Source organism: Hippichthys cyanospilos, chromosome 8 (genome assembly GCF_059441005.1).
Source record: "Hippichthys cyanospilos isolate Australia breed blue-spotted pipefish chromosome 8, RoL_Hcya_1.0, whole genome shotgun sequence".
NCBI lineage: Eukaryota > Metazoa > Chordata > Actinopteri > Syngnathiformes > Syngnathidae > Hippichthys > Hippichthys cyanospilos.
The window spans coordinates 15,831,499-15,847,902 of record NC_142376.1 but is presented as its reverse complement, the minus strand read 5'-3'; the positions used below and the strand labels follow the sequence as shown (position 1 = coordinate 15,847,902).

Sequence of the window (16,404 nt, the reverse complement as noted above, 5' to 3'; positions counted from 1 at the left end):
CACTTTGGCCAACTGGTAGAAAAAGTTTATTTAGGGTGACGTCACAGGCGGGATACCATGGAGGCGGGACGGATAGAAGGAAAGAGCGTAAACACTAATGAAAAAGATCTATTAGCGTGCTAAATACATATAAGCCCATTTTTATTTAACGTCACATTTTCTGATTTACAAACAAATAATAATAACAGGTAAGTATTGTTTTCCCCCCTGCTTTTAATTTTTAATATATGTTGGCCTGCATTTTGCTCTAAACCCATGCAGACCTAAAATTAATAATCAAGCTCATATTCATTTTTTGTCTATTTTTCTCTTTTTTTAAATTCCATTAACAAATAAAAAAGCACTTTTAAAAGGGTCTTAAAAGTTTCCGTTCATGCGTAACTCTGACACTGTGTGGTCAGTATTAGTTACTGCAGTAATTTAAATTTCATTGTACAACAGAAATAAATACAGCACAGTGGAAGGAAGATAAGTGTTCAAAGTAAATAAATGTGCCCAAGTGCTATGAACAAATACAACATGAGACATAATGTTGAAGGTACTTTGCGATGTTTTTAAAATCAAAATTAGTCGTAAAATATTCGTTTTTCAAGTTTTTCAAGTTTGACACACATCATCTGACATTTCCTACATTAACTGGTCATCATGAAATAGGAAAATCATGCTGCAAAAAAGTATGTATGTATGTATGTATGTATGTATGTATGTATGTATGTATGCATGTATGTATTCAATGGTTATCATATTAAGGATTTTAATGAGGAATTCTCCTGACAATAAGCCTTTGGATTAATAGTTTTATAGCTTCACATGCAATTATTCCAGCCTGTATATAGGCTACCGGCAAAAAGTTAATTTGTAAATATTTATGTCGTAATGAATTCAAGGTGAGAAGGTAGTTGGCAAATTCAAATTTTTATATCTAATTATCAAAAAATAATAAATCACAAAACATATTGGTCAAGAACGTCACGGTATATTTATTTGTGCCGCCGCCCTTTTACACTAGGAGGCGACAAAACTGAACAGAAATAAACAAAGGAAACAATACAGTACAGTACTGTAATATTGTACTGCACAAAATAATGCATGCTCTTCTATGAACTGTATATACTGTACAGTATAACGAGATCATTCCATCCGTTTTGACACTTTAACTTAACATTCCAGAAGCGATCGATCATTCTTATCATCTTTTCATGAGCAGCTACTGTATTTTCACAATACAGTACTGTATATCTAATCGGCCCAGATCATTCACCTAAGCTTGTCACCATAATACAGTTTTTGGAACAATACATGTTCCCCCAAACTATCATGATAAATGATGTTGATTTTTTTTTTTTTTTGTACACTGCTGATAAGACAGATGTTAAATAAGAGTATTTAATTACTTAAGACCAAATAACTCAATTCTCAAGAATAGTTAACAGAGCATCAGCATAAGGAACAATAAAATACATTAGATAAAGCAATATAAGTATACCAGACTCAGGTTCTTTTTCCAGAAATTGCATTTAAGCAAGTATTAATTACAGTATGTTGTACAAAAGTAGGAGTCGCTAATACCGTCCTACTCCTCATCTCGAAAGGCTGGTAGCTCTGGTACAAACTCGCGCGCACGTGTGCGTGCGTGTGTGTGTGTCTGTGCGTGAGAGAGAGAGAGAGAGAGAGAGAGAGAGAGAGAGAGAGAGAGAGAGAGAGAGAGAGAGAGAGAAGAGCGAAGATTACGTGATTGTTTTTATACTTACCCTTAATGATACATGATACATGCCTCAACGGTAGCATTTTTTAGAACAAAATAACATAAAATAACCTAACATAACATTTTTTAAATAGGTAGTATGAAAAATTTCAGAGCTCTGTCACTCAAATGGAGAGGAGGGAATAAGTAATTTGGATGAACGAGCCCCCAAGGGCCGGCCCGTGGGAACGAGTCTGAGCATAAGCGCGTCTTCTTTAACTCGTTTAATTTTAACAATGCAAAATATAAAAGGATTCCATATCAAGCAAATCAAATCAAAATGGGTATAGTCAAAACAACACCCAAAGTTCATCGTTGCATTTCCAAACATTTCGAGCGGATATTTCACAGGAAGTAGAAGAGAGCAGAGAGGAAGTTGCCACCCTTTGGTGAACCGACTGATCTAGAATCAGTGCGTATTCCTTACAACTCCATTACTTTCCGCATCAATTTGACCTCAGGTCAGTTTGTAAGACTAGGGCGCTATTGGGAAGCCAGGAAGTGCTCGAAACTGACAATATTTCCCAAAAGCGCCCATGTAAATTATAGGTGTTGTGATTGACCGACTTCTAATTCATTTTTCAACTTTCCGAGACCATGGACAAGCTTCGTCGTGTGCTAAATGGCCGAGAGGAGAACGAAGAGCTCGGTCTCACTTCCCAGGTAGAGCATACTTCTATAGTAAACGCATATAGTGCTAATGCTAACTGTCAATACTTTAAAATGTCAAAACAAGCTTTTCTTCTGCATCAAATACCGTAGTGGTCTGCCAATAATTTATAAGTAGTCGTTATATATTGCTCGTCAAAGTTTGGCATTTTCAGTAATATGTCAGTTCTTTCTATCGCGCCATTTAAGCTTGCTTTATTGTTTTATACTTCATAATTTTCTTTACTATGTGATGTTGATATTGTAATGTTATACTGTTTGTGCCTTGATGCTTGTTACATGCTGTTCAAAGGAGGATAAGTTAAGGTAAGTTTTGACATTGCACTCTTTTTACACATTTACATATGTTCTTGTTGGTGCTCTTAAAAAAAAAAAAAGTATCTGCATGATGAATTCATTTAAGTCTTCGGCAATGACCTTAAAAAACAATGGAGACCAAGGTGATGGTAGACCTTAATATTCTACAGAAAGAGTCCCTCTTGTCAATCAAGCAGTGTATTAGGAATAGATGTTCATCCTGAAGTTCATCATGTGACAAATATAATGCAGTTGTGTGTTTTAGATCAGCGGTCCCCAACCGCTAGTCTGTGAATCAACTGATACCGGGCCGCGTGGGCTGCACCCAAAATAATGTTTTGGAAATGATTTAGGTGGTGATAAAATGGTTAAGGACAGTTGTTTCAATGTATCCTATAAATGACAACATACCTAAGTGTTAAGCATGACTGATCTGAATTGGTTCATTGCTTATCCGCTCCCTCCCCACCGTCACAGCATTGCGCCATGTCAGTTTGCAGAATCTGGTGTATTGAGTTGTGTGAGTCTCCCATGACTTCAACGTAGCTCATCACAGTGTCTGCTGTGATATGGGCAACATGTATAAATCAGTCATTAGGAAAAGAGCAGGCCTCTATGTGCATATGCTTTTCTTGTGACTTTATCCCATTGTTCTCACTAGGTCCTTGATGCTACATCGCTCAGCTACAGCACCAGGGTGAAATGGTTTGTCATATGCTTCGCCTCAGGCATCCTGTGCTCAATACTTGTGAGTGGTGCCGCCTGGCTTTCATATTTCATTTGCTGTCTGGTGTGTATTTATAAATACCCTAAGGATGCGGGATGCAGCACAAAAGCAAATCAATGGTATGGAAAGAACAATCCTTGTGTGTCTGTAGTTAATATGCCCTAGATCTTGGGGTTGAGACCCAAAATGAGTTGTGGGCTTATTTATTGTGTCATCAATTGTGAGGCAAATGATCAAAGCATTTTTAAAATAATTTCAAATACCATTTATTGACGATACCCCTGTTTTTAAATATCAGTAATAATAAATGTATATTTCGAGCGTTATCATTGGTTGATTTGTGCAGTAAAAGTCAGTTATTCAGAATTTGGATATTTTTCACTGAAAGTTGTCAGCCACTTGGACGAAGGGAATCACCCAAGTAGCAGGGGAAAGGGAAACATTATTTAGAGAAATGCAGCTGCACTATTTTTCTCTAATTTGAAGTTAGGTGATCAGATTTTCTATTGACAATTTCACACTAAAATATTCCCCAATGACACAAAAAACCCAGACAGAACCCTGTCATCCAATTTTCAAAATTCTTTGTGCATTATACTCATGTTGCTGTTACTATTTCCGCCAGACTCAGCGTTTTGACAGATGGTCATTTTGGAGGATGTCTTTTATATGGTGACTAAAATAATTAATATATAACCAGTGCAGTATAGTAATAGTATAATGATGAATTTGGGTTTGAATTTAAGAAGGCTTAAGTCAGCGGTTACCTTGAATTAGTGGTTTGTATTCTTTTCGGTATCAAACAAGATGGTCTATTGTTTATATTTCAGGGCTCAGCTCTGCTATTTCTTCCAAATGGAATCAAACTCTTTGCCGTTTTCTACACATTGGGCAATATTGCAGCTCTTGCCAGGTAAGTCTTATTCATAGCAAGGGGTACTATGAAATGATATTGGCCCATCCGTTGTTTCCAGTTGGAATGTTGAGTTTCCTGTCACAGACTTTGTGAAGCTGGGAATACAATATTTGAATTTGCTTTCATTTACGTATCTATATTGAAATGATGATAATTCCACTTCTCTTATTTTTATTAACTGTAGCTCCAACCCAAAATACTATGCTTTCATTTGCTGCTATTTTTGTCATGTAAGTGTTCCCCAATGCTTTCATTTGCTGCCATTTTTGTCAGTGTTCCCCAACTACTAGTGCCAGTCCGCGGCCCATTTGGGACTGAGCCAAGAAAATGCGTAGCATATGCGTCAACACCATCACCACCACCAACCCAGTTATTACCTTCCGAGGGGCTATATTCGGTGGGCTGGGTGATTATATGAGCATCTATAGTCAATCAGTTGCAGCAAAAATGTGCATGACTCCAGTCAATCAAACTCTAGTGTTTCCTTCCAACTTTGGTTTGCATTTTCAAAGTTAACGTTTTAAAAGCAATAAAGTCGATTGACCAAAATTGTTAATTAGCAAATTAACATTTTTAACTTAAGTAAAAATTACTTGTGTCTTGCCACATAGTTAATTACTTCAGTAATTTACATTGTGGAAAAGTAAAAATGCTGAATTTGAAAGTGTTTCTAAAGAACATGTTAAAAGAACCTGGTTTGCATGTGACTTATTATTTTCATATTCAAAATTACATTTGGATAACACATAACCACTTTTTATGGGGCGGGCAATACAACGTATGGCCATGTATCACATGTTTATACATTTGGGATACTTGGAAAATTTGTTTTAAAGAATCCCACTTCCATTTCCCCTAAGCAATACCACTGGGATTGTATATCCCATAGCCCACAATACTTGTACAAAAAAATGTGCCAGAGAAGTGAAAATGATCACCAAACGCCTACAATACATACAGGGAGTAATTTTCCAGTGTAATCCGTAGTAACACACACATAGATCACATATTATCAATATACTTCACGAGAAATTGTACAATGCAACCTACCTTGTTGACCATTGGCCCAGCACTGACATTTTGTATGGTGAAGTTGACAAATCCTACTTGAATCTACAAGTGTGTAATGAACCGCTAGGATGATATTTCACGTTATTTCTACGATTCCTATACCCACTGCGCTTTTTTTGAAAATGTGTGGGATGCATTGTCCCAACAGGAGTGAAAGGGTTAAATTGAATCAAAGCGCTCATTATTATCTGAACTCACAGAGAGCGAGCCACAGCAGATTGATGAAAGAGCCATATGTGGTTCTGGAGCCGTGTGTTGTAGACCCTTGGTAATGTGTATGAGTTCACTGAACTAAATGCAGTATAAAGTGTAATTCAGCTCCGACAGTCTCATCTAACAGATGTGACGCGCCGCAGACACCATCCTCCCACTCACTGCTCAGCTGAGCACAGAGCTGTGCTTCGTGAGTGGGGGAAGCTTCTGTCAGGTTACATTCACTGACGTCATCGAAGTATCAGGAGGCTTTTGAATGTGTTCACCGAGGATAGGGTTTTAAATATTGAATGCTGTTAGCTTGGCCAGTGCTCACATTTCTCTGTAAAGTCATGAATGCTGCTTTCTTAAATTGGATTTTTTTCTTTGTTATACTGGTTTAAAATGGTGAATGAAATTCACCATTAACATTTGATTGATTCTTTGAGATATGTGATCAGCCTGTCTTGTCCTCAATAGCACCTGCTTTCTTATGGGACCACTGAAGCAGTTAAAGCGTATGTTTGAGCCAACAAGACTTATAGCTACCATTGTTATGCTGGTAAGAACATTACGGACACATCTAGCTGAATGTTTTCAGTAGCTCTTAATTCATTTGAATACAACATGTACCTTAGTAGATATGCACTCATAAAGGATTAGGGTTAGGTAATTACATGAGTTCCGTTTCAAAATTCTTGACCTTGTTAAAGCAAGTTTCAAGTACTAGACCTTACGATGTTCATGAGTGTTGCAGATGGAATAATAAAATCTTTCTCATTTCCCCACCAGCTCTGCCTTGTCTTAACACTATGTGCAGTGTTTTGGGTAAGTTGAAGTTTCTTGAATGTTTTGCTGAAGCGTTTATACTGTGCCTAAAACACACCTTTACATTTTCTTGCAGTGGCACAAAAAGGGACTGGCTATCATTTTTTGTATTCTCCAGTTTCTAGCAATGACATGGTAAGTACAAAAAATACCTGTAAATGCCAACAGTATGGCATTATTAATATTCATCAGATTGTTGCTGCTGACATTTTGAATGAGCCTGCTCCCACATTTTCAAAAGAAGGACTTATTTTGTGCACCTGCGTGTCACATCCTGGACACATTTCATTTAGGTAGTAAGTCCAAATTAAAATAATACAATTCAACGCAAACTGGGCATTAAATAACAACAGCTTGGACGTTATTGACCAAACAATCAATCAGCTCATGGGCACTCCTACAAGACATGTGATTGGCTCTAGGCATGACAGCAACCAACAGAGGCAGGAGTTGTAATCCACTCCTTCCGTCATTGGCCTATGCTGTGCTGGGAGCCAATCATGTGTCTTGTAGGAGTACCCGTGAGCTGATTGACTGATTGCCTCGCCAGTACATCTTCTCCAAGCTGTTGACTGCCTCCAGCAAGCACACTCCACCTCACATGCGAGAACGTGCAAAAAAATAGCAGTACAGTCAGGACAAAACACAGCACTGATGTAATTATTTGAAGCATAAACTCTGCTTCCCTGTTATATTGTTTGATCAGTAAGGGCTCCACTCGAGGTCAATATTGAAGGATTGAGATTACAGTCAACTAATCTGTTCATCATGCAGAAAACCTTCACAGTGCGTCTCTCCACACTATAGCTTTTTTTCAATTAAAAGAAACAGTTTTTTTTTTTCAATTAAAAGAAGCACTGTAAAGCACCAAAGGTGTGAAATATGAAGCGCAATGTAGCAAGGGAATTCTGTATATCAACCTCCCTGTGATAACTATTGAGATTTGGACTCATCCTTTTCATCCATTTTCATTGCAGTGTTTATGTGGAGAATTTTCATTCCAGTTGGACATTTAGATTCACTTTAACTGGAATACATGGCTCCATGTAAACCCGGCTAATGATCTGTGCATCACAAATATTTACTTCTTAAGGTGTCAAGCAATTCTCTATAGTTAACAAATAGCTGATACCTCTCATCAGGACAGAGCAATCTTTGAAACTTAAGTGCAATTCGCATAAGTTCCTGTAGGTGGAACGGAGCTTAGTTTAAGTCTTGTCTGATAGTTTGCCAAGTAGGTCAGCATGGTTTTTGCTAGGTCATGCCTGACCAATGTGGACCTACTTAAGTCTCACTCAGACAGGTTCCTGTCCTGTCAGAACAGATTTTTAATCTAACTGCGCTGTTTGTAGAGTCTTTGCCTGTGAGCTTCTGCCATCATATAATACAAAACGTGTGTTTTTTTTGGGGTGGGGGGTGAGGTCTCCAGAAATAGTTTCATTTACATTTTACAATTGAATGGCTGGTCCAATTCATATATTAGATTTTTTTTTAGTGTTCTTCATTGTCAAAATGATGCTAACCACTTTTTAACAGAGCTAAACAAGGGCACAAATTCAGTGTGAGTACAGTGTTGTAATGAAATATTTGGTTGAGAACTTATTTATCCTGCTCAAAACTATTGACCTATAGTGTTCCTCAGTCTCTTTTAATCATTATGTCTCAGAAATGCACCAATGTAAAATGTGCATTAAAATTCCAGCTTGCCCAAAACACTTGCGGAGCATATTAATGGATCCTTAGTTCAATCTGTGAATTATGTCCTTAGTATTTATGATTTATTGTAACATCAGAGATTATTGGAAAGAAAGTTTACATCCCTAGAGGGAGCTTTTGTTGAAGAGATCTGTTTGGCAGAACATATAAAACGGTGTGAGTGATGAGCATGTTTGCTCAACGTGGACAAAGGATGGCTGTGAAAGCCCTGAGCAACTCCATGGGTGGAAAAAGAGTGTTTCGTCAGCATGACTGTCCGCTTCGCAACAACCATCTTATTTCACCTACGTATGGAACACTTCCGCTCGCTCTTGCCTGTATTCCCCCAGGCATCACCACGGATACCACAAGTCACACATCGCAGGCTCATTCTGAACAGAGACGGTGCTAGAGTACACGCCCACGCGAGAGCCGAGCTCTCTGCATGAAAGCAGTTCTGCGTTAAGACATTGCCACTGACCCACACACAGCATTGGGCAAAATTCAGACTTCAGGCTGAATGTTATAAACCTATAATACAGGATCACATGACCCTAAACAGTGTGTCTGTACGTACACTAGCTATAAGTCAAACGTTTGTGCACGTAACCAAATTTTGTTACTTGACTTTATTATTTTACTGTTGTTATGCAAAAAAGTGTACACAGTTTGTAGATATACACATTATTCTTAACACCTAAGAGTTTGCTTTTAATAGCTTGTCCACTGTAATGGTGATAAACTGTAGCTCTAGCTATTGTTAATCATTCAACTGTTCCATTCATACTTCAGCTCTATTGCAGAGTTAATCAGGGACCGCTTTAAGAGTAGCTCTTTACCACACACTTTTTCGCCCAAGGTATCACGGCTTCATGTCTTGAAATCTTCATCGGCACTAGACTAAACTCAATTCTTTGGAATTATGTTAATTCTTAATGTAAATCCCTTCTTACATAGCAGTCTAGTTATATTACAACTACTGTAAATTTCGGACTATAAACCTCTACTCTTTTCTCGTGATTTGAGCTCTGCTGCTCATAGTCCATTGCGGCTTTTCTGAGTTTTTTTTTTTTTATCTTGCCACCAGGGGGCAATCCATCAATTAAGCAAATCTGATATAGTCAAATTTTGCTGATTGTTAAAAGACATTTTGATTGATATTATGGCTACTATACGTGTAGCGACTATTTCGCAATGATCACTCACCCTCATTATATGATCTGGCCCCTTTATTAAAAAGAAATATGTGGTTCTATTTTGCCTTTCAGGTACAGCATCTCCTACATTCCTTTTGCCAGGTAAGACCATCTTGATACTAAGTGTTGGGAGTAAAATGTCGGCTCTAATCTGTTCTACTAAACTTACCCTTTTCACTGTGAAAGACTGTCCTCTGCTGTCACTCTTGGTAGTTTTCTTCTTTAATCTCTGAGCAAATGACACGAGAGAACGAGACTGAAAAACAACATGTTTTTATTTGCTTCTAAATGTCCCACTGTTTGCTTTACCCATTTGGTAGTAATCCCTCTCATGCCTCCCTCCATCCCTCACTTCCCCCTCACTTAAAAGTCAAACAAATTGAGAGCTTGTTGTTTCACATGCACTTTTTTGCATGGTGATGTATTCTTTTGTTATACTATCAAAATATTTTTCCATCAATAATGGTCTTTGAGACAGATTTACCTCAACCCCAAACCGCTTCCGTGCCCAGAATTGGTCTCAGATCACTGTGATTTATTTAGCTTGGGAGCATTCAAAGGAACATTTTCATGGACATAATTGCTCAAAATTCATGTTCTCTATCTTGTAATCACATGAGCGTATTTGCCCCCCTTTTAGATGTAAACAAAGGAGAGTCTAAATTCCTTGACTACAAACTGACCCTGCATGGATTTGAAAAAAATAGTTTAACATTACATTAGATCTGGACATAATTGCTCAGAATTCATGCTCTCAATCTCATAATCACATGAGCGTTTTTGCCCCCCCCCCCTTTTTTTTTTAGATGTAAACAAAGGAGAGTTTAAATTCCTTGACTACAAACTGATCCTGCATGGATTTTAAAAAAAATGTTTAATATTAGTTTCGTTCACCTGTCACATTCCTCCATATGGCCATTTTCCAATCGCAAGAAAGAGGTGTGTTGTTGTTTTGCCAATCCAGATGTAAGGTGGATTATGTCTTAATTTGGAGAGTGGACCCCTCCGCCCAACAAAGCTTGGGTGCTGAGTGTGTTTTGGTGACCCTATAATCCATCCCAACAGCTGAGTAACCTGCTATAACATAGCCCCCCTCCCCCCAACCCGAACGCTGACAACAAAACAAAGACTCTTGCATGCTCGTTCTACAAACCAAATTCCTGAGAACAAAAGTTTCACATTCTAATGCTCAATCATTCCTTCATTTCACCCCTCTTGATATGTTTGTCTGAACGTTAGTGTCTTTCATCATCAAGCTTCTTAAGATATTTTCGTGTAGATGACTTGGGAGGATATCAACATGCTTTTTATTAAACACTGAAACGGGATCAGAGCCGCTCACACCACCACATGGCAAGAGGACTTGATCCTTTAATGTATTTTACCTGGCTGCCAGTTTATAAGCTCCCTCAGCTAAAGTAGGTGAAGTACAGAAACATGCCGTATGTGCGATTCCCACAGTGCTTTGAGGCTAACATTGCTCTACATTTTAATAGTAGGAAATGGGGGAGGTCTCAGTGGTGTATGATTTATTCATGTTGTGAGGTGATGCAAAAAATAGTCCCAAGAGAAACTGAAAACAAACCTGAGGCTGTTCCAAAATGATGCTTGTGTATGAAGCCACAGCTGGAGAAGGAGCAAGTCCCCTTTCTTGCACACTGACCTCCCTTCCCCCAAGCCAGGCTATGATTCACCCCCCCTTCTCCTTTTAACCTTGACGGGCTTCACACCTCCTCCACTGAAATGTAACTGAGGCTGCAGGCAAAGTCTGCATAGCAACACTCTAGTGGCAAGAACAGAATGTGGTGAGGGGAACGGCGATGGCAATGGTTTGTGGTTGCCATGGCAATGACTCCTCTTGCATCATTGCTCAACACGGAGCACCTGGCAAAAGGGGGCCCCCGCCATCACTATGAACATGTGGAGCTTCCCCGTCAAAACACACTCTCTTATTTATGAGCTGCTCCACCAGAATCATAGTAAAGAAAGGCTGGAAGTGCTTTTTGTCACTTTGCATTTCATATGCATGATAGCATTTTGTCCTCTGGGATGTCAGCCCATTTATCCCTGGATAATTTCTTGGGTCATATGTTCCATATCCATCATAGCAGATAGCTGTCTCAATACATTGCAATCAGTATAAAACATACTTGTCCCTTTGATCTAATTAGACCATTCTGTTTCCCTCCCTTTACAGAGATGCCGTGATGAAATGCTTCACAACCTGTCTGAGCTAAATTCTGAAGTCCACACTTTCAAGTGAAGACTGGTCCTTACATGCAACTGCAAGAACAGTACAATATATAGTTGTTTTTTTTTCTTTCTTTTTTTCACTACTGCAGCTTCTTAAAGGGAACCTCGACAATAAAAAAAATAAAAAAAACGTGTCAAAGTACAACTACTGACCTCTACTAGAAATTTGGCGATCATGAACAGTGGCAGAAATAAAATGGAGCTCTTTACATCAGAAGCTCTCTTTCTCAGTCAAAAATCTGCAAGTCAGATGTCACAAAGACATCACCTGAAATGACCGACTAGCTACATTAGTCTGTAAACTGCATTTTCACCAGGGGTCTTCTTCCTCGCTTTCTTCTAGTGTTTGACTGTGCTCTGGGTCTCTTGAACAAGAAGAACAGAGGAACTCCTGGCCATTTTGTGTAACACGACCCAAAAGGTTGGGTCGAGATTACCCAACTAATGGGTTGCTCCTTTTTTGACCCATGTTTAGAGTGGACAGTCGGGGTTCCTTTTAATAAAATGACCTTTATGATTTAAATAAAGGTCTAGTGCTTTCAGCAGATTTGACTTTTGCATTTAATGCGGTGATTTCTTTTGATGCTTAATATATTTAAAGATATATTTAGTTTTGAGTGTTCAAAAACTAACTTAAAATTGCTACGCATTGTAATTTAAAACATGAATGCGGTGCAAAACACATTCTTCAAATCTATTATACATGTCTTAAACAGTGACGTGTTTTTTTTAAAACTCTTCAAATTGGGACGCAGGCTGTGCTGCAAGAGCACGTTTTCCCTTTGTCTTTATACAGCTGCCTGCTATGTTTGAATAGAAATTGTATTATTTCTCCTTGGGCATTTGAGGCACAGCTTCCGTGATTCTGCACTGGTATGTTTGATTTCCACAGCGTTTGATCTTTTCCCGTCAAACAGTGTAAAAATAGCAGCATATGTTGGTAGCCTTTGTGTACATCAGCCACCTCCCCCACTCTGTAAATTGCATTATAATTGAGTATTTTAAAATTGGATTTTCTGCCAGATGCAATAATGACCTAGTTAATTACGCTTTTCTGAGCAATGCAGTTTTGGCGTGACCTAATAACCCAATATAGCTTCCAACAGGATCCCTGTCTACTCCAGCATGATGGCATCATAGCCTTTGAGAATTGAGTTGTCATGACAACCAGTGGTGGAAGCGCCATTACCTTAGCTACCCCCCATCTTATGTGCAAATGTTCATATTACGGTGATGGCAAAGCATGTGTTTTTGTATATAACACTGCCGTCAAGACTTTAAAGCTGCTCCGTGCTTTATTTGAATACGCCCTCACGTCTGTGGTTTTTGAACCCAAAACTGCATTGCCATTCCTGTTGCGCAATCCCCATCATCATTTCATTAGGCTTCTGCAAAGAAGATTATGGGCAAAGTCTCCCTTCAGTACAACTTGTTCAAGTAACTTGTTAAATAACAAACAAATCCTCAGGACCATACCCTCTTCATGTAATCTGAGAGCTCAAATAATGTTTTGGGATGAAGGAATGACTTTTTTTTTTTTTTTTTTCCCCCATCAATTTTATTTACCCGCCATGCTTGGCTTAAAAGTTAGGGGATGTGCAGTATGTCAACTGTTTTCTGCAAAATTACCATTTAATCCCAAAACTGAATCCCAAAACGTTCTGGCCTATCAAAAATGTTTTTCTGCTAACAAAGGAATGCAGAGGAAAAAAAACCCAATCTGTTTATGGGTCGTAGAAATTATGGAGAAGTTTTATTGTCATATATTGTCTTAATACATATATGTTGTGTGCCTTTTCTAACTCATTCCTGTTTGTAATGTGATCATCTGTACACTGAACATTGTAAATGCCATCTAAGGTTATCTATCAGTGATGAGATAATCAATGATAGTTCAAAATGTCTTGCAAATTGTAAAAATGGCATGCTCAAGCAATTTTTAATAAAAGATGTACATACATATTCACAGATGGAATAGTTGATATCCCACTGAATCACTTGAATGTACTTTGAATCAATTTAAGGACTGTCAAAGTAAAAATGGCAACCTCTGAGTAGGATCGATTTCCACATTTTTCCATAAAGTTAACTTCCACTGCGCTGCAATGGACCTTTGTTTCATATGAGTAAAAATTACATTTAATAATGTGTTGACTAAAGGGTTACAATCAATGACTCGTTTTGTTATTTCAAGGATAGCCTGTTGGGAGATGTGCCTCCAGATTGAATGAGATCAGATATTGAACTGTATTGAAAAGTCTGCTTTCACAAACTAAAATGGACTTTTGAAGTTGTGTATAGTGCAGACCAGAATTTCACTTTGCTTTTTGTAACCAAAATCAGCCCTTCATAAAAGCACCTAGGTTTAAAGCTAAATGTAATTCAAGCGTATATGAACATTTTAATACCTATTTTGAAATAAAGATGTTTCTAATCAAACACAACACTCCTCTATTCAACCGACAGAATGTAATATTGAGACTCTTCAAATCGTATGTCTCATCAACGCAGGATGAGACTGTTTTCTGAACATACGTGTGGGAGATTTCAACGTTTGTCTGGTAGTAAGTCCTTTCATGTCATACGATGACGAGAGAAAGCGCCAGAAATTCAGAAGACCCCACTCACTCTCGCACTTGAGTATGATTCATATTTTGTTGCGTGTGAGGTCTCATCGGAAGTTAATAGCTTTATGACATCAGCGCCTCTTCTCCTTGTCTTTGTTTGGCGTTTCTCCTGGCCACGCCCCCTTCGCTTTAGCCACCATAAAGGCGCCGGGCGTGAGCGTTCCCAGTCGGAACTCCACGCTCGCTTGTGAGGACAACAGGTGCACTCTGGATGATGCCCTTGGAGTGCCGATCGCGGTTTTGCACTTTGAAGCACTTTTTGCACATTTTTGTGTCGCCTGTTACTTCTTGAAAATGCCTTTCCCACCTATTAGTCTCCCGCAGAAAATCCCCTCTCCTGCAAGGGATCTTTTTTGCAAAAAGAAAGCCAGCGGAGAAAAGAGGGACACCGGAAAGGAGAAACAGACCCCATCTTGGGCAGCGGCCAATTTAAGGAATTTGGGGCGCAAGACTCAACAGGAGAAGAGTAAAAACCCGTCGAAGAAGGAGGAGCCTCAAAAATGCTCGTGGCTTACCCCGGCGAAACCTCAGGACTCAACCGCAGGTGTGAGGCGCTCCTCGTCGGTGGACTCCGGCAAACCGCTCTCAAGCAGAGAGGACGCAACCAAGAAGGAAATCCAGTTTACGCTCAGCCTCACGCCGGAGGCCATTCTTGTTATTCAGAAGAGAAATTTGGAGAAGCAGATGCTGGCTAAGCAACAGAAATGCTGCGCTTCCGCGGACTTCCGCCACAGGCGCGTCTTCCCCTCCAAAAAAGCAGCGCACGGGAACTCTAAGGGCGCGCAGGTGACCAAAGTGGAGGATGCGGAGCAAGACATCACGGCCATCGTCAAAATCTCTCTTTTGAACGACCAGCACAAGTATGACGATGTGGAGTATGAGGAGGAGGACGGAGACGTGGACGAGACTGTGATGAGGAAGTGCAAAGAGTGGCTCAAAGGTGTCGAAAGTGCCGCAGCTTTGGGAAAAGTTGACAAACTTACAGCACTGCCCCACCTTAAAGGCTGCTGAAAGCCATGAAATGACTCAAAATGTTCAACGATGCAATGAAAACTCAAGTCTTCAGGTTGTTTTATTGTTCACGTGGAATGAAACGTTACCTGAGGAATGTCTGCCTGCGATGGAATACTTCCCAGAATGACTTGAAAAGAGCTGCATTTCAAGCTTGTTACGCCTTTGAATATAATTGTTGAAAGTTTGAATTGAGTGACTTTGCACATGCGTGTTTTGTTTCCAGTGGAGCGCCTCCTGCGGTTATAAGCGAGGATTTTCGCTCAAGAAGCCCTTGTCAACAATTTGGTTTTATGCCCTGCTGCTAAAGCCATGCTTTCTTTTATTTCCTATTAAAAAAGGCTTCTACCTTGTAATGTACAGTATTTATTAACATTTATACATGAAAATTGATAGTCTGTGCCATTTAAAGTCGAAGGTTTTGTACTATCCACACATCTTCTAAATATGAACTTGATTGTGCCTCTTTACATTCTATGTTGATTTATAGTCACGTTGACTTTTGTTGGATATCAGTGGCTCTCTGTTGCCATTGTAGCTACCTGCGGCCATTTGGGCATTAGTGTACTAAGCCTCTTAGATTTCCTGCTAAGCAGGGTTGACCAGTGTACTGTAGGGGCCAGGTACTGGAGCTCCCATCAGGAAATTGCCTGGAATTTTTGTATTACCCAAGTAAACAATGCACCTCACCACGAGACAGTGTCTTGAGTCTGTTAATTTATGCTATAGGTTACTGGTATTGTGTGTAAGTCCTACCAAGAGAATATATTCTTCAAGTCAACTATGTGTCCTTACCATCAACTCACATGTCCAATGAATTGAGAGGACAGTGTCTAGCAACAACAATTTTAGACAGCCACAGCTACAACAAACTAAGTGCAAATGCAATATGTGCATCAGAAAATAAGATTTTCTATTGTATCCCTTAACTTGGTAACTGCCTTTAAATTAATATGCCACATTGAATTGCAATGGGTCTGTCAAATGGTAAGTCATGATTATGGTATCATTAATGGCTTTATACATTTCTGTAGTGTTTTTTTTTTTAATTGTGGAATAATTATCACAAATTTTACTACTTGCTTATAAGTGGGTAAAATAGTGTATTAACTGCAATTCAAAAGCAATGCCTGAATTTTATCGGTTAATTTTCTTTTCTTTTTTTTATTCAAGTTATT

General features: G+C 39.0%; 2 protein-coding genes across 2 annotated transcripts; both read left to right on the top strand.

Annotated features, from left to right (window-relative positions):
- The first annotated feature begins 2,175 nt into the window (after positions 1-2,175).
- sft2d1 (SFT2 domain containing 1) lies at positions 2,176-13,760 on the top strand. The gene is made up of 8 exons (XM_088421648.1): positions 2,176-2,407; positions 3,372-3,458; positions 4,268-4,350; positions 6,097-6,178; positions 6,409-6,444; positions 6,521-6,579; positions 9,408-9,437; positions 11,533-13,760. The coding sequence occupies exons 1-8, from the start codon at positions 2,342-2,344 to the stop codon at positions 11,570-11,572; spliced, it is 483 nt and encodes a 160-aa protein (XP_088277774.1). The 5' UTR covers positions 2,176-2,341; the 3' UTR covers positions 11,573-13,760.
- Positions 13,761-14,364: 604 nt separating this feature from the next.
- On the top strand, positions 14,365-15,921 carry prr18 (proline rich 18). The gene has a single exon (XM_088421649.1). It carries the CDS (start codon positions 14,510-14,512, stop codon positions 15,224-15,226), a length of 717 nt encoding a protein of 238 aa, XP_088277775.1. The 5' UTR covers positions 14,365-14,509; the 3' UTR covers positions 15,227-15,921.
- The last annotated feature ends 483 nt before the right edge of the window (positions 15,922-16,404 follow it).

What these genes read in the sequence shown, in the direction of transcription:
- prr18 (XM_088421649.1), top strand. Translation starts at nt 14,510, where the DNA reads ATGCCTTTCCCACCTATTAGTCTCCCGCAGAAAATCCCCTCTCCTGCA.
- sft2d1 (XM_088421648.1), top strand. Translation starts at nt 2,342, where the DNA reads ATGGACAAGCTTCGTCGTGTGCTAAATGGCCGAGAGGAGAACGAAGAG. An exon ending in AATATTGCAGCTCTTGCCAG is followed by an intron (nt 4,351 to 6,096) that starts GTAAGTCTTATT and finishes TGTCCTCAATAG; the next exon opens with CACCTGCTTTCTTATGGGAC. An exon ending in TCCTACATTCCTTTTGCCAG is followed by an intron (nt 9,438 to 11,532) that starts GTAAGACCATCT and finishes CTCCCTTTACAG; the next exon opens with AGATGCCGTGATGAAATGCT.